The 18,501-nt window shown below is 40.6% G+C and overlaps 1 protein-coding gene across 1 annotated transcript in view; it reads right to left on the reverse strand.

Moving 5' to 3' along the window:
• Nucleotides 1–13,213, reverse strand: part of STXBP3 (syntaxin binding protein 3) — a 60,832-nt gene extending 47,619 nt beyond the window's left edge. Inside the window, exons 1-3 of the mRNA XM_022584179.3 lie at nt 13,079–13,213; nt 2,261–2,310; nt 1,561–1,642 (exon numbers count right to left, since the gene is read on the reverse strand). Coding sequence (XP_022439887.1) covers nt 1,561–1,642; nt 2,261–2,310; nt 13,079–13,127 — 181 coding nt within the window. The 5' untranslated portion in view covers nt 13,128–13,213. The remainder of the gene's footprint in view (nt 1–1,560; nt 1,643–2,260; nt 2,311–13,078) is intronic.
• Between the last annotated feature and the right edge of the window lie 5,288 nt (nt 13,214–18,501).

Raw genomic sequence — 18,501 nt, forward strand, 5'->3', positions numbered from 1 at the left:
TCACTGAACGGCCAATGCAGGTGAGCTGATGTGGAACTCAAAAGAAATGTGCCATGTTCAAGTTAGTAGATATGATTATGATTAAATCAGAGCAAACCTAGGTGACTGGAGGATATTGAGAACAATCCACAGCAATACGCTCCATGATATACAGTCCTATATAATACTTCCCAAAAAAGGCTTCTGTGGTCAAATAAGTTTAGAAAACTGAATACGATACCTATTCACAGGGGATCCACATTATCTGCTAGCATATAAAAAACTCCAAAAAAGTCCTAAAGAAAACTGGTTAGCTTTGTTAATGCTGTTTCCCAAACTAATGTGGCCACAGAGTCCTTTCCTTGAACAATATCAATCAACACTGAACACACAGTAAGAAACAATGGTCTATAAAAATTCAATAAAACCTCCTTACAGTGCAAAATGGTTCTGTAGCTTCATAGTGCTGTACACATATTATCAAATGGTTCTCTAACTGCACATCAGAGAGACTCTGGGAACGTAACAAAACTTAAGTGGCTTAATCAATATTACACTTATCTAGTTAGTAGAAAAATCAAGGCTTTAATCTTCTAATTTCTAGTTCAGAGCTTAATTTTCTACTGAAGGTCATAAAGACCACAAACTGAATATGTAATCAACAATAAAGATTATTTTATTAATAAATATCAAAAAGTAAACATTGCTAAATTTTTTAGGTAATCCTCTCATTCTACACAATGCTCACATTTTCTTGAATACTGGGTGTACTTTTGAACCTCACAAGTTAGGAGTGACAGAGGATACAGATATTATACTAGAATCCAAAATATAAAATAATTATATTTGACTTTGAGTCCCAGTTTTCACTTTACAAATCGGGGTATTAATATCTGTCTTTAAAGGGCTGTTATGAAGGCAAATTTAAATAGATGAGTTAAAGGATGATGAGTTATATAGATGATGATATGATTATGAATGGTACAAGATATTGGTATTCTCTCCAAAATGTAAGAGAAATTAAAATCTCATTAACACAATCCTGCCCAGTGGAAGATAGCAACTGTGGTAGTGTGATTTTTTTCCCATAATCCCACACTAAAGCTGATTTAAATTTACAATTAATAGTCTCATTTCTAGGTAATAAAGAGAAACTTATACACTTGTAAATATGTACAAAAGTTGATTTTATGACATAAATCTTACTATTCATTTAAAAACAATACATGAAAACCATAAACATTCATCAAAATACTAAGGTAAACCTAGTGCATCAGCATACAAAACTGTAACAAATACATAAGAATAAAAAATTTGAAGAACAAACTCAATAAGGCAACTTAGTCTTGGTTAGGGGTGCTTAATTATATGTCTCAGCTGAGGGAAAAAACTCTGACTTACAGAGGTTATTCTGAAGATTCACAAAGAAAAGAATGTCCAGTGTAATTATTATGGCTAGAATTACTAAAAAAATAAAACATAACCCCCTGAGAAACACAATTACTAAAATTTATTAACACTTCAAACTCTCCCAATCATAATAAGAAAAGTTTTTCCATGATGAGTATTTGTAACACTTACCAGTTATACCCTCTGCTAGAAGATCTGTCATTTTGCAACACGATGCCAAAAGCTTAGTGGTAAATTCATCTAGAAGCATTATCTTAAAATGAATATAAATTAAGAAATACTATCAGCATTTGACTGCCAAGAATTCACAAAAGACAGAATTTAATGCATTAAACCTACTCAAACTTATAAACTTTTTAAAATACAAAATTAAAATATTAGGACAGTGGGCAAAATTATCTCAATTCATTTAACTTGCATGACCTAGAAATTTATTTCCTCAATGTACAGACATATGATATTATACAAAAGTAAGCAGATAGAAATATTTTCATTTTGAAGCAGAGAACTTGCTCATTTTAAATGTATGTTAACATCAAATTTTCTTAAAATTATAAAATGCCACTTGTAGAATTATAATTGTTCTAGGCACCATTTTAAGCATTTTACATGGATTAATTCATTTAATATTTACAACTACCCTATGAGGTACTTCCATCCCCATTTTATCGATAAGGAAACAGAGGCACAGAGACGTCAAGTAATTTGTTCAAGAAGCCACAGCTAATAGGAGGTAAAGCTAGGATGTGAACACAAGCAGTATGGTTCTAGACCCTATACTTTTATAGAAGTATAATAAGTAAAATATATAGAAGTCTTCAATAAAGGCTTCTAGCTTCATGCAAATTCTATGTGAGTATGCAAATTCTACCTTCCATTCGCCTTCTTTCTTGCAGTCATCAAACACTGTTGCTTTTATCTCTGCAAAGAAAAAGGGAACTATTTAGGAATTTTAATCAACGGTCAGAATAACTACTCAAAAGGTCCAAGATGGCTGGGGAAATATCAACTGGAATTGCTCAGCTACATAAAAAGCACATTCACATGTTAAACTCAAAGTAAAAATCCAGTTCTCTTTAATACATAACCTATATGGTACATTTAAACTGCAATATATTTTTAATCTTTGAGAATAAGAATATTATTAAAAAGGCTAGGGACTTCCCTGGTGGCGCACTGGTTAAGAATCCACCTGCCAATGGCAGGGGACACGGGTTTGAGCCCTGGTCTGGGAAGATCCCACATGCTGTGGAGCAACAAAGCCCGTGTGCCACAACTACTGAGCCTGTGCTCTAGAGCCCATGAGCCACAACTACTGAAGCCAGTGCACCTAAAGCTCGCGCTCCTTAACAAGAGAAGCCACCACAATGAGAAGCCTGCGCACCACAATGAAGAGTAGCCCCCACTCAACGCAACTAGAGAAAAGCCTGCGCGCAGCAGCAAAGACCCAACGCAGCCAAAAATAAATAAATAAATAAATAAATAAAAATTTTTTAAAAGGCTAACATATTTAATTATATAAACATATCTGGAAAATATTTCTGAAAGTAATATCTCACTTGGTTTTTCCTATTTACTTAAATCCTAAGTAAACAAGATGAAAACAAGAAACTGGGACTTCCCTGGTGGTCCAGTGGTTAAGACTCTGCACTTCCACTGTTATGGGGCAAGGTTCGATCCCTGGCTGGGGAACTAAGATCCCACATGCCACCATGGCCTGGACAAAACAAAAACAAAAAACCCACAGGAATAGCCCTAACTGGCCCATTGCTAAATTACATCTGACAATCAAAACTAGATAAGTAAGTTTCTTCCTGATTTACTACAATTTTCAAAAATGTGTCACAGCATTAGGATACAAATATTCAGAATTTATTTATAATCAGTAAATATTTATTAATGCGTTCCTTGCAATGATTTTCAAAATTAATGTAAACATATATTTTAAATTACTAAATAAAATACACAGAGGCAATTCACACAAATACCTGTTATTCTACTTTGTAAGATAAAAATTTCCCACATTTAATGTTTTATTAATTCTCAGTTAATTTTGAAAACTGTAGTAATGTAACACATAAAATAAAATTAAATGTAAATTACAGTAACTCTTGTTTTTCATTAATTCTTTTTTGAAAAATTTATTTATTTTGTTTACTTTTATTTTTGGCTGTGTTGGGTCTTTGTTGCTGCACGGGGGCTTTCTCTAGTTGCGGCGAGCTGGGGCTACTCTTCGTTGCAGTGCGCGGGCTTCTCATTGCATTGGCTTCTTGTTGTGGAGCACGGGCTCAGTAGTTGTGGTGCGTGGGCTTAGTTGCTCTGCGGCCTGTGGGATCTTCCCGGACCAGGGCTCGAACCTGTGTCCCCTGCACTGGCAGGTGGATTCTTAACAACTGCACCACCAGGGAAGCCCCATTAATTCTTGATAATGAGATACTTATATAATTCATTTAAACTTTTCTATTTCTTAATTTATATTTAAGTTAATGCTTTTGGAAATTTACCAACAAGTTTTTGGCACCATGTTAAAAAATGACATGTCCAAGCAGAGGGTATATTTAATAAGGGTTACTGACACTCATCATAAGAATTGTGATCTGAAAGGTTTTATTGTGATTGAGAAGGTGTGGAAGTGTTAAGATATTAAGAGGCTTATATATGTTTCTGGGAAGATTATGATGTTATATAGATTTATGGCAAAAGCCTGAAGTATTTAACCATAATTTAAGCCTAAAGTAGTGGATTCTGGTATTCTACAGGCAAAGAGGAAGGATTTCCTCAAGTAGCACTGAGGCACTGAAACATTACGGTACTTCCCTTTCTAAGCTTGCTTTATTCCTGTATACCTAAAACAAGCTGAAAATCAAAGACATTTTGCTAATTTTTGCCGAATTTATGTCTTTCTCTTAGAAATGAATGCTCATGGAATTCATGATGGAGCAGACTGAACAGCTCCCTAGCCGAACTCATTCCAGTCTTTACCACCTTAGAAACTGCACTGTCATATATGGCAGAAACTAGTCACATGTGGCTACTGAGCACTTGAAATGTGGTTAGCCTGAACTGGGATGTCCTGCAAGTATAAAATACACACCAGATTTCAAAGACTTGGTACAAAAAGAAATTTAAAATATCATTTTGTATGTTATTTACATGTTTCAGTGATAACATTTTGGATAGATCAAGTTAAACAAAATATATTTTAAAAATTAATTTCATGTTTTTTACCTTTTTTTTTTTTGATTTGGCTATCAGAAAACTTTAAGTAACATATGTGGCTTGCCGTTATTTCTAACTAGAATCTGAGGATACCTTAGAATCTGAGGATACCAAGCCAGTCAGTGTTAGCATCTCAAAAATGATAAAGAGACAACTAGTTTTGTGGACAGAGATTAGGGGCATCCATGAAAAGTGATGTGGTTACAGGTAAATTGTGTTTGGAAGAGTCAAAGGAAATCACATCAACTAATATGACAGAACTAAAAAGGTATTTCCTCTAATTATTAATGAGAATTATTTAACCTTATAATCCATTTCTCTTGCACCCTAAATATGGATACATCCCAAGAGTCAATTCTCTTACTTTTGCTCTGCTTGCTCTATACTCTTCCTCAGAGACCATACTCATCATCAAAGTATCCTCTAACAGATCTGTCCTTTAATTTTTCCCCCAACTTTATTGAGATATAATTAACATATAACATTTTGTAACTTTAAGGTATACAATGTGTTGATCTGATACACATATACTGCAATATAATTACCTCTGTAGTGTTAGTTTACACCTCCATCACCTCACATAATTACCATTTCTTTTTTGGGGTGAGAACGTTTAAGATCTACTCTCTTAGCAACTTGCAATTATATAGTACAGTACTGTTATCTATAATCACAATGCTGTGCATTAGATCCCCAGAACTTACTCATCTTCTAACTGGATGTTTGTACTCTTTGACTAACTTCTCCCTACTTCCCTCAACCCCCAGGAATCCTTCAATTTTCCACAAATCCTCATCTCTCCTTGGACTTCTTTCCATTACACAATACAGGTTTAAGCACCTATGTGCCTCAAATTAAGATTAAATGCCCTAAAAACTGCTCTAGACTTCTCCATTTCTATGAGTTTTATTGTCATTTTCTTTTTCTTTTTTTTTTTTTGCGGTACGCGGGCTTCTCACTACTGTGGCCTCTCCCGTTGCGGAGCACAGGCTCCGGACGCGCAGGCTCAGCAGCCATGCCTCACGGGCCCAGCCGCTCCGTGGCACGTGGGATCTTCCCGGACCGGGGCACGAACCCGTGTCCCCTGCATCGGCAGGCGGACTCTCAACCACTGCACCACCAGGGAAGCCCTATTGTCATTTTCTTAGTCATAGTCATCAGCTATTTCCTCTTTCCTCCATTTTCTAATCATTAGGCTGTACTGACAGTTCTTTCTGGTGACTGCCGCTGTCACCAGCATTGCCTTGATTCTCATCATCTCTCACTGAACTACTGCAATAATCTCCTGTTTGGATTTCCTGCTTTCTACCTCCAACCCCTTTACCTTTTCCAATCCATTTTTCACACTGTTGTCAGAGTCATCTTCCTGAAGCACAGCCCTGTTATATCAATACCCACCTCAACACTCTCTCAAATGCTCACTGTTACCTACCTAGAATAAAATCTAGACTCTTACTATTCAACATCCTCCATCAACTGGCCTCCACCTGATCTCTAAATTAATCTTCCACCAGTCCAGCTGGCCCCCAATTAATGACCTATTAATACCAATTACTCTATCTTTGCTCCTTCTGTTTCTCCTATATATAAAAGGAAATGTATTTAAAACTGTAACACCAAAGAGGATGTGAAAACACTGAAAGGAAAAATAAAAGAACTAACAAAGTAGCGTATAGCATCAGCAATGCCAAGGTGTACTTGTACAACTATCTTTAATCACAGAGAAACTAATAAACCTGATAAATATGCAAGAAAAACTGATTTGTCTGGAAAACAGGAAATGAACAGGTAAGAATCTTTATAAAGGTAATCCCAGGGGCCTGGGGCAGAGGTAAAAGTAATACTCATTACTAGTTGAATAAAAACAGATTGACCTGCGCTTCCCTGGTAGCGCAGTGGTTAAGAATCCACTTGCCAATGCAGGGGACACATGTTTGAGCCCTGGTCCGGGAAGATCCCACATGCCACGGAGCAACTAAGCCAGTGCGCCACAACTACTGAGCCTGCACTCTAGACCCCACGCGAGCCACAACTACTGAAGCCCGCACGCCTAGAACCCATGCTCCGCAACAAGAGAAGACACCGCAATAAGAAGCCTGAGCACCGCAAAAAAGAGTAGCCTCCGCTCGCCACAACTAGAGAAAGCCGGCGCACAGCAACGAACACCCAACTCAGCCAAAAATAAAAATAAATAAACTAAAAACAAAAAACAGATTGACCCGTTCATGGGAAAGACCACTTAGAGCTTTCAAGGTTTATTGTTTTAAAATTTTATGAAACGGGACTTCCCTGGTGGTCCAGTGGTTAAAACTTTGCCTTCCAATGCAGGGGGTGTGGGTTCGATCCCTGGGTGGGGAGCTAAGATCCCACATGCCTCGTGCCAAAAAACCAAAAAACATAAAACAGAAGCAATATTGTAACAAATTCAATAAAGACTTTAAAAAAAAATGCTCCACATCAAAAAAATCTTTAAAAAAATGTATGAAATATGAACAATATGAAAACTGAGGACTAGTATAAGACCACCTAAATATATACAAAGGCAAATATGAAAGCAATTATTTCTAGGTAGAAATTTGGTAAATTCTATATTTATTCTTCAAGCAAATACTTTACAATTAAAAGTCTGAAGGGGGACTTCCCTTGTGGTCCAGTGGTTAAGAATCCATGCTCCCAATGCAGGGGGCCTGGGTTCCATCCCTGGTCAGGGAACTAGATTCCACATGCCGCAACTAAAAAAGATCCCGCATGTGGCAACAGAGACCCCGAGTGCCACAACCAAGACCCGGCACAGCCAAATAAATAAATATTTTTTAAAAACCCAACAAGCAGCCTGAAGTGTTCCTTTCTTAAACATAAGGGTGGAATGGTAAAAAGCCACTGCTATAAAATTGCTTGATGGCAATGTAAGTCAGAACAGTAGTTACTCTGGGGTAAAGGGTGGAATTTGGCGTTGGAAGAGTTATGGGGTGCTTGGAAACATTCCATACCTCAATCTAGGTGGTAGTTACATGAATAAAAATTTATCCATCTAGGACTTCCCTGGTGGCACAATGGTTAAGAATCTGCCTGCCAATGCAGGGGATACGGGTTCGAGCCCTGGTCCAGGAAGATCCCACATGCCGTGGAGCAACTAAGCCCATGTGCCACAACTACTGAGCCTGTGCTCTAGAGCCTGTGAGCCACATCTACTGAAGCCTGTGCACCTAGAGCCTGTGCTCCACAAGAGAAGCCACCACAATGAGAAGCCCGCGCACCACAACAAAGAGTAAGTAGCCCCTACTCGCCACAACTAGAGAAACCCCGTGCGCAGCAACGAAGATCCAATGCAGCCAAAACTAAATAAGGACTAATAACTAACTAATAAGGCCCTACTGTATAGCACAGGGAACTCTACTCAATATTCTGTAATGACCTATATGGGAAAAGGATCTAAAAAAAAAAAAGAGTGTATATACATATATGTACAACTGATTCACTTTGCTGTACGCCTGAAACTAACACAGTATTGTAAATCAACCATACCCCAATAAAAAAAAATTTTTTTTAATGTATCCATCTGCACATTTAGCATTAGTGCACTTTACACTAGCATTATACTTAATGAAAACTTTAGGAACAAGAAAATGACTTCCTTTCAGCACTGTTCTAGTAAGTCCCCAAAATGCTGATGACTGCTGTTTGAGAAGGAGGAAAAAAAACCTTTCAGCTTTAGTAGCTCACCACTGCTACAGCATGTCTGAACAATTTAGCTCCAACCTACCTTTTAGTCTTCATCCCCCTATTTCTTGCAACAAATACTCTGTACTCAGACAAAAGGAATTATTCCCTCTTCCATAAACAATCACATACTTTCACATCTTTGGGTCTTGGCTCAGATTTCCCTGTCTGGCAAAATCCTACTACCTTTCACTGTTACCTCCTATTTGGAGTCTCCCCTGATCCACTCGCAGAGAGGAAATAATTCCTTTTTCTTCTCTTCTCCCATGAAACTTCTTCATGCTGCTAATATAGCACTTAGTACCTATGTACCTGTCTCCTCCCACTGAATTGTAAACTCCAGGAGGTCAAGGAGTATGCACCTAGAATAGTGGGCGGCACAGGGTAGTCAATAAATACTGATTTAAAAGAATACATGACTCTGCAAATATCCAAAAAGTAAAAGAAGAGAATTTTTCTCAACAAGATAAACTTAAAGAAGTGACCAGAATGAAAAAAGACATAAAACAAAGATAATTGATTAAAACAAAAAAATATATTTTATACATGCCTATATTGGCATAAATAAGTTCTCAAGGAATTTATAAGAAACCTGAGTGGTTGTCTCTGGCAAAGGAGTCTGGGGTCTGGGTAGGGATGAAGATTAATTTTATTTTACAGTCTTTTCTGTTATCAAACTTTTTTGCCACATCAAGGTATTTAAGAATGATTAGGGCTTCCCTGGTGGCACAGTGGTTGAGAGTCTGCCTGCCGATGCAGGGGCCACGGGTTCGTGCCCCGGTCAGGGAAGATCCCACATGCTGCGGAGCGGCTAGGCCCATAAGCCATGGCCGCTGAGCCTGCGTGTGCTCCGCAACAGGAGAGGCCACAACAGTGAGAGGCCAGCGTACCGAAAAAAAAAAAGAACGATTAAAATTGTTAATTACAAAGATTTCGAAGGAGGAGGAAAAAGTTATGTTAATGTTAACTGTTTAAAAAAAGGAAGTCACAAAATGACAAATAATAAAAAAAATATATCTGAAGCTATATAAGAACTAGAAGAAAAACGTGAAAAAAACCCAAAAAGCTTATGATTTAATGTGCAAAGAATTGGCTCAGATAAATACATTCTGATTACTTTTATTTGTAATTTTACTAGGTTCATTTTCTCTAACATTTCCTCTAAAATATACAAGGTGAATTACAGACATTAGACTATTGTTTATAGACAAGAAAGAAAATAGGCTATACTGAATAAGGAAAAAAATGTCATAGGTGGCTTCAACTTGCTTTATGGTCGATTTAATTACTATTGTTTTGCTGTGTTTTTCAAATAAAGTTCATCAAATTTTTATTTAAAATCTTTTATCAGTGATATTTTTATTACCATTCCCCCCTGTAGCAAAAAGTGGCAAATGAGCAATACCAAGCACTAGAAACTTTTACTGATTTTAAGTATGGGAATTAGTTTTGTAAATAAATGTAGCCCTTTGCATTCAAATATTAAATTTTTAAAAGAGGTTTTAATGTGGTCCCTAAAGGCTGATTCCTTCTCATGTTTTAGGCCTCAGCTCAAATGTCACCTACTCAGAGAAACTTTTCCTGATCCACCTACCTACAACAGTCCCTTTCTATATACAGATATCACAGACTGAAATAATGTTTATTCTTTGTTTATATACTTATTTTCTATTATTCCACACTTGAATGCAAGATTCAAGAAGGCTGGGAACTTGTCTGCCTTCTATTGCTGTATTCCCCTAGGAATTCAATAATATTTAATGAATAATGGGGGAAGATTACAAAACTGATCTACCGTTTTCTTTTCCCCACTGTTTACTTTTCACAAGCATTATTATCCATTGCATTCTGCCAGGGCCTGTTTGGAGTTTAAAGCTCTAGAAGAGGGCTTCCCTGGTAGTGCGGTGGTTAAGAATCCTCCTGCCGGGCTCCCCTGGTGGCGCAGTGGTTGAGAGTCCACTTGCCGATGCAGGGCACGCGGGTTCGTGCCCCAGTCCAGGAAGATCCCACATGCCGCGGAGCGGCTGGGGCCGTGAGCCATGGCTGCTGAGCCTGCGCGTCCGGAGCCTGTGCTCCGCAACGGGAGAGACCACAACAGTGAGGGGCCCGCGTACCGCAAAAAAAAAAAAAAAAATCCTCCTGCCAATTCAGGGTACACGGGTTTGAGCCCTCGTCCGGGAAGATCCCACATGTCGCGGAGCAACTAGACCCGAGTGTCACAACTACTGAGCCCACGCACCACAACTACTGAAGCCCGTGCGCCTAGAGCCCGTGTTCCGCAACAAGAGAAGCCACTCCAACAAGAAGCCCTCGCATGGCAACCAAGAGTAGCCCCCGCTCACTGCAACTAGAGAAAGCCCACACACAGCAATGAAGACCCAACGCAGCCAAAAATAAAACATTAAAAAAAAAAACACTAATCTATTTTCTACTAATCTCTATAGATTTGCCTATTCTGGACATTTAATATGAATGGAGTCATACAATATGTGGTTCTTTACAACTGGCTTCTTTTCATTGGGCATAACGTTTCCAAGGATCATCAATACTGTAGCATAGGCTTCCCTGGTAGCGCAGTGGTTGAGAGTCCGCCTGCCGATGCAGGGGACACGGGTTCGTGCCCCGGTCTGGGAAGATCCCACATGCCCCGGAGCGGCTGGGCCCGTGAACCATGGCTGCTGAGCCTGCGCATCCGGAGCCTGTGCTCTGCAACGGGAGAGGCCACAACAGTGAGAGGCCCGCGTACCGCAAAAAAAAAAAAAAAAAAAAAAAATACTGTAGCATGTTTCAGTACTTCCTTCTTTTTTATTGCCCAATAATATCCCATTGTATGGACATAACCACATGTTATTTATCCATTCACCAGTCCATGGACATTTGGGTTGTTTTTGACTTTTTGTCTATTAAGAATTATGCAGCTATGATAATAGGTGTATCAGCTTTAACATCTGTTAAAGAGATAATAATTCTTATTGTTTTGATATTTGTAAAGAATAGTGCCTGGCACAGAGTTATGTTCAAAAAATATTAATTCCTTTCTCCCTACTTTACAGGTAAATTGAAGGTTAAGTTATTTATCTTTCTAACCTGACCTAACTATACTACCTTCAACCTAGCAAAACCTTTTCCCAAATATATGATTCTCCCTGAGGAGATTCCTCCATCATTTCTTTCAGACTTTCTCACCTTTTGCTAACAGAACTCAGAGGCTCCCACTTCTCTTTCTCTCTCTACTTTAATTAAACTAAGTGCTGAATGAATATCATCTTATCTTTTAGTTATGTTCCTATTTCCACAAAATTTCGAAGAACTATTTTTTTTAATCTGTATAACACTTCCTTCCATTCAGTGTCCCCTCTTCTTTATCTTACGCTCCATGTAGGTATCCTGGTGCTACCTCAAGTTAACAGCACAAGATGGAAATTTTGTTACCTGTAAACGCTCCCTCTTGCCTAGTTTCCATGCTATCAATACCGAGGTTACTATCATTAACCTTTTTTTTCTGATAAATGCTGATGTTAAGGACCATCTTGGAAATTATACAACACAATTCATTATCCATTTTCAAATAAATGTATTTAAATGCCACTGTGATTTTAAAACATTACCAAACCTTAAAAGGGACCCATGTAAATTCTGAAAAACAAAATGCTAACCTTATAATTATCCAATTAAAAAAAAATTCATAACTTTTTCCCCCTTCTATTTATACCCTTGTTTTTAGTATGTTAAGCAGTATGCCAGTTACCGATTTGGAGTTTTAATTTTACACAGGAACTCTGTGACTACCATAATTTTGTTAACTCAGTCACTATTTCTGTTCCTTGCTCAACAAGCTGGAGCCAGAAATACTAATTAGATGTTACCCCTTTCCACTACTAGACCATAATTACTTTGAGCCCAGCAATGCCAAACAATGATGGTTCTTCCTGTTTGGTTCTTGGCGGTTTCATTCCTTCTCTAAGCTGGCAGACCTAGGTGTGGAGTGATATTTATGAAAGTCGTAGATGATACAGCACAATGGCAGAATATCAGTAACCGATACGTATTATAATACAGTCCTAGCAGAAGGGAGTGGCTCCGAGAGTGGAAAGGAAGAGGTGAAGGTGCAGATTTGCCCCGAGATTTAATCATTCCGATGGTCCCTTCTGAAGAACTCTTTAGAAAGTGGGTTCTTCTAGAAGGGAAGAAGGGTTTGTTTAACAGTGAGGTTTTCTTTTTGTTTTTTTAAAGGACAAACATTGTAAAGTACGGTTAGTAAAACTCTGCTGATACTAAGACGAATAAGCAGAGTAAGCAGTCTTGGAAAACTCAAGCGTGGGGAGAAGGGGAGGGGCGGGATAGAGAAACACAGCGCTCAGACTGTCTCGGGTGGAAAGACATCGCCGACTGGTGGGGCCCCGGAGGCAGCGCAAGCGAGGAACCGCGCAGGGGCCGCGGGCGGAAAAGCCGGGCCCAGGGCCGCTCACGCAGGGCGGGGTTTCGGGGCCAGAGCCCGGCCGAGCCAGCCCAGAGGGTGCCGGACGCCTGCGAGAAGGCCGCGTCCTCCCGCACCCCGCCCATCGTTGGTGCTGCCAGAACGAGGGCTGGGAAGGAAAGAAGGAAGAAGTGCTAACATGGACGTGGGAGCCAAAGCAACGAGTGCCCGTGGCGGCTCCCCAAGACACTGCTGGTCTGGGGCAGGAAAGCAGGGCCCGGCGCCGCGGCCTCCTGGCCTTCCCTCTCTCAGCCCCTGTCCCACCGCACTCACTCTGCCACACGATGCTCTTCAGCCCCCGGTCCGTCACCGGAGGCGCCATCTTCCCAAACACCGCTGAGGACCAGCCGCCGCCTCCCACTCGCAACCCACTTCAGCTGTTACAGGGGGTTCGGCCGGGCCCCGCCCGTCGCTGAGGGGAAGGCCCCGCCCACACCCACGGGCCGCGCCCTCCGGTGACGTCACGGGCGTCCGTAAGGGGATTACTGCCCACCCCTGGACTGAGGCTGCGCAGTGCGGGTGGAATCTCCGTGGGCAGTTGCGCGCCCTCTAGCGGGAGGCTGTCAACCGAATTTCGACGTCCTGGGACGTCAGAAAGCGAAAGCGTACTGACGGATTGTGAGCTAATACCATTTTAAGAAATCCCGAATTCACGCATACGATTCATGAAAAAGGAAGGGATCCTTCGCTTTACAAAAGAGTTCTTCACTTTGCGAAGCGGTTTGTAATAGACTCTTCACTCAGTCAGCTACCGATTAGAAAATTTAGCCTCCAAAAAGTTTATTTTATTCATTTTTCAAGGACATAATCATTGTATAGAACTATGAGGTGCCGTCCACTGTGACCAGAACTCTGCAGGACTTTCAGGAAAGTCAAAATAAGGAGACCCGCTAATGAAGAATTTAAAATCTAATTAGCTCAATTCCTGGCATGCCGAAGGTAGTCAAAAACTGGTTGAAGTAGCGAATGCCTTAATGCCTTAATGGTGACAATATACATAAATGAACCAATAAAATAATAATTATTCAACAAACATAAATTCATGTGGGAGGGGCTATCAATGTTTTAGGATTTAAAAGAAGGGAATTATTGCTGATTCACAAAGGAGGTGATTGGAGCTCAGACTTAGAAAGTTTAGGCAGAGATCTATTTCCTGAGATGGTTCTTTTGAGACTTGAAATCAAAGCAATCATAGGGGAATTCCTGGCCGGTCCATTCCCGGACTCCCCACTTTCACTGCTGAGGGAGTGGGTTCAATCCCTGGTTCGGGAACTAAGATGCCGCAAGCTGCGTGATAAAAACAAAAACAAGTAGTCAATCATGAATTAAAAGAGTTTAGTTGCTGAGAACCGCCCCCCCCAACTGTAACATGACCATCGTATACTGGTGGAAAGTAGACTTTCCCACACCCATTTGCAAAGAACCAATGGTTCAAGTTGGTCACATAGGGAAGCACAAATGGTTAGTCACTACTAGTAATAACAATGGCTAACATTTACTGAGGGCTTACTATATGCCAGGCACCATGCTAAGTGGATTATCTCATTGATCCTCAAAGCAACCCTTACAGACAAGGAACCTAAGGCTTATGAAGTTAAGTAACTTGCCAAGGATGCACAGCTAGTGGTGCAGTGGGAACAAGAAATCAGGCTTGAGCTACACAGAAAGCAACAAGGCAGTCTGTGGGATAACTGGCAATTTTTGCTTTTTAGCTTTTTAGGAGAGAGAAGGAGAATGAAGAATAAAAACAGCCATAAAATGGGTTCAAGCAAAACCTATGGCATGAACGGTTTTTCCATGCAAGTCTTGTATGGGCCAAGCTGGAGCTCTGGCCTGTTTCAAACGTATATTGAATGCACTTAGGTGGTCAGAATTTTAAACAAATGCACACATTACATTCCTCTCCCTTTTCAATTTTAAATCAGATTCTACTTAGTATACCCGGGTTGAGGCCCCAGGGATAAGAAAAAAACAAGGTACAGACTCACCCTTCTAAAATGGAGCTCTTTGTCCTAGAGGGTCAAACCAAGACAGAAGAGTGATGTGGGTGGAAGTGCCTCCATCCTCTACCCTTGAGGAGAATGACCAGGTGCCATGGGATAACATAGAAAGGCCTTTCTGGGTTGGAAGTTTGACTTGGGTCACATGGGGTATAGCTGTGACTCATGCCCCTGAAGGCCAGATTCCAAGGTGGCAGTGTGAAATAGTGGAGCAAATGTGGGTGTTAGCAGCATATAGACATGGATCCACAAACCCTGGCTTTGCCTTTAATTAGTAGTGTGACTTGAAACACTCCAGTGTCATTGCATTTATTTGTTGAATAGAGTATAATATCTCAAACTTCACAATAACCCAACAAGATGATAATCTTTATTGCCATTTTACAGATGTGAAAACAGATTCAGAGAAGTTAAATCACGTAAGACCTCAAGATGGCTCCAAAACCATTGCCCTTTCCATTGTACCACATTGCCTAACCTCACTTGCTCCCCTAGTTTCACATAACCTCCCTGAGCTGTCTCTCTAGTCTCCTTTAGTTGGTTTGCCTAAACAGATTGAACAGGAATTTGAATTCCCTGAACACGACACAGCAGAATGGAAGGTAAAATCCACCAACGCTTGTCAGAGATGAAAAGTCTGCTTTGCATAATTTGTAGAGCTGATAAACCGCTACAATGATGGAGGGCTGAATGTAAAATCTCTTGTGTTAGGGCAGTTCACTCTCTCACCATCCTATTCCCAGGTCTTCTCCTCTAATAATTTATCACTTAATCATGATAATCCAGAGAAATATTTTCCATAAAAATATCATGGATTAGCAGGTCTGATCAATGGCCCCCTGATAATTTGTGTTTCAACTGGTTAGCTGTGAGAACATGGATGAATTCCTTGACCTTTCTGGGTCTCATTTTTGTTATATATAGAAAGGAATAATATTATTATCTAGCTCACAGGGATTTTATGAGAACGAAATGAGTATGTGAAAAGCACTTAGAAGCATGTAGTATGTGCTACGTCCATGTTTTGATTTTATGTTCACCCAGTGGGGACCACATTGTCTTCTGCAGAATTCTGACCAAAGCAGCCCAGACTTAGATGCCTAGCTAAGTAGACAGGCCATTTCATTTTCTGTGTTCTGGTATTTATAGGGTATGAGTGTACCGGTCCCAGCCCCCTAGTGTCCTAGAACCAGGGATCCTGGCCTTCCATTTGGCCTTTGCCCTCGGCTCTTTGGCTGTTCCAGTCAGCCATGGACACAACTCTTTTCAGAGGGCACACCCTGCCAGCAACCGGGCTCAGCACGCAGTCTCACATGGGCTCTTAACCACAGCCCAGAATGCTGCCTCAGTTCATGGTTGACCTCACAGGGCATGGACCCACTCTGAACCCTCCAGATCTACTCACCAATCTTTCCTCACATGCCACAGCCCTCTATCTTCTGTTAAGTTAATTAAACAAGGAGGCCATTAGACTGAGGTCGTTCTCATACCTTGGCGGCCTTCCTAAGCAAACAAAAACCTAAGTCTGTAAGGGTCTCGAGGTTAAGAAATCAAAATCTAAGGATAACCAATCACAAACAGCCAACTAGGGTTTCCCAAATAAGGCAACCACTATAGCTATATAGCTATTGGCCATAGCTTTAGAGCTAATCAAATAATATCCTTGCTTTGCTTCTGCCTCTTCTCAATAAAAGCCCCATCACCACCAACACCCGCCCCCAGCACCTGTCAGTGGAGCGCTCCTAACCATTTCTGTTTTGGTGCTGCTGAATTTGAATCAATTTCTGCTCAAATAAACTCTTAAAATTTTTAATATGCCTCAGTTTATCTTTTAACACGTCTCAGCTTCCCATCATTGAAATGTTGCTTCAAGGAAGAACTCACCAAGGCAAGCCTTTTAAGGTTCCCAAACCCGGCTGCATGTCAGAATCACTTGGAGAGTTTGTTAAAAATATACATTCCCAGGCCTGGTCCCAAACCTGCTGGGTTAGAAACTCCATGGGTGGTACCCGGAAATCTATATTAAGTAATGGGTTCCCCAATTGATGTCAATACACCTAGCCTGACTCCTGTTCAGACACTGGTATTTAGGAACAAAAGTGAACTAAAACTTGGCCCTCCTCTGTGTGTGCTCTCTGATACAGCAAATTCCATTTTTCGGGATCCGTGTCTTCGTCTATGTCCTTTTCAAGTGCAGTTGCTCTGGGGAGTATCTCTCATCAGTCTTACACAGAAAGGGAAAGCAGACATAGAAAAGGAAGTTTGCTGCTCCCTCCTAGTGTACCTCAAGCCTAATTCCACGCTCCAGTTCCCTCTGGGCAGAGTTTTATGGCTGTTCCTAACAACAGACGTTCTTAGTTCCACAGCTATGCTTCTGGGGAGTAAACACTTTAGTTACGTGTGTGTTACACAAGTCCTACTCGCACTATCTTTTAATAAGGTTACTGGCACTTGAAGGACAAAATTATTTTAGGTACAACAGATTTATATTATATATAATTGCCTTTTCTCTCCAAAGATTTAAAAAAAAAAAGCAGTTAGAGTGTAAGCGGGGGCTACAGCCAGCAAGACTGACGGTCCTTCCCTATGTCACTCTGCCACCATTTGAGGCTCTGGTCCTGGCTGTCCCTCCATCTGAAATCTTTGCTCATTCAAAAACATGACCACAGTCCTTCCAGCAACAGGCCAACAGCTCTGCTTTCCCAGACACACAGAGGTCTCATCACACGATGCTTTGGCTTGGTGAAGGCTGCAAGTGGCTCAGCTTCCTCCTAACTTGAGCTGAGGGTGTTTGTTACTACAGGTGGCCCTGGCAGCTGCTGCTATCCAACCTTGGCCAAAGTCCTGGTGGAGGTTCGTCTTGGGTGAGCGCTGTCTATGTGTGGTGGCTTGATTTCGACTTCTCTGGGGGTGGACGTGTCCAACCCTTGAATGGCCAGAGGGCCACAGGGCAAGTGCTGGGGTCGATGAAATGCTTATGAAGTGGGTGTGCTGAAGTCCGTAGTATGTCTGAATGTGAAATAAAGAATTTCTGCTAAGCAGAACTTTCACATTTCCCAGTGTGCTGGCTCACTCTGGCAGCCTTCCAGAGGACTTTCTGGATTCATTTCTCTACTGAGTTCTCTCCGCAGCCGATCTTGAACTCCTGTGCAGGTGAGGTCACACCTTCCTGCAGGAAATGGAGCTAGAGTGGTTCTCTGAAGGCCAAAAGGGCTTGTCCTATCCTAGAGGCATTTTGTATTCTAATAGATCTTTTCCATCTCTAATCACACTAACAATTGAGGAAACTCTGAAAAAGATATGGGAAGAATTTTTTTAAAGCAAAGCAAAAAAAAAAAACAAAACACTTTGCCTTTGAATCATACCATTTCAATTTAAATTACTCACTAGTCAAGTCTCTTTTTTTATCCATGGTTCACTATGCCATACCGCATTTCTCTTCCCTCTGTAAATCACTGAAAAGGCAAAGAGGGGAAGAAGCCACGAAATGCATTAAATTTGCAGACATTTTCTTAAATTAAAAAGCCCTTAAATGTCTCTGAGGTTCAGATTACCATTTTAATTTGAAATGCTATTTTTGCAGCACTTCACAGCAAATAAACAAAATTAAGAGAATCTGAACTGTTCAAAGGGCAAGAAGAAACTGACCAGCAGGTTCTAACTAAGCAGGGTATTCTCTCTCCTGCTTGATGAAAT

The sequence above is a fragment of the Delphinapterus leucas genome, chromosome 1 (genome assembly GCF_059928025.1).
Source record: "Delphinapterus leucas isolate spDelLeu-1000000601 "Yukka" chromosome 1, BTC_Dleu_Yukka2, whole genome shotgun sequence".
Taxonomy (NCBI): domain Eukaryota; kingdom Metazoa; phylum Chordata; class Mammalia; order Artiodactyla; family Monodontidae; genus Delphinapterus; species Delphinapterus leucas.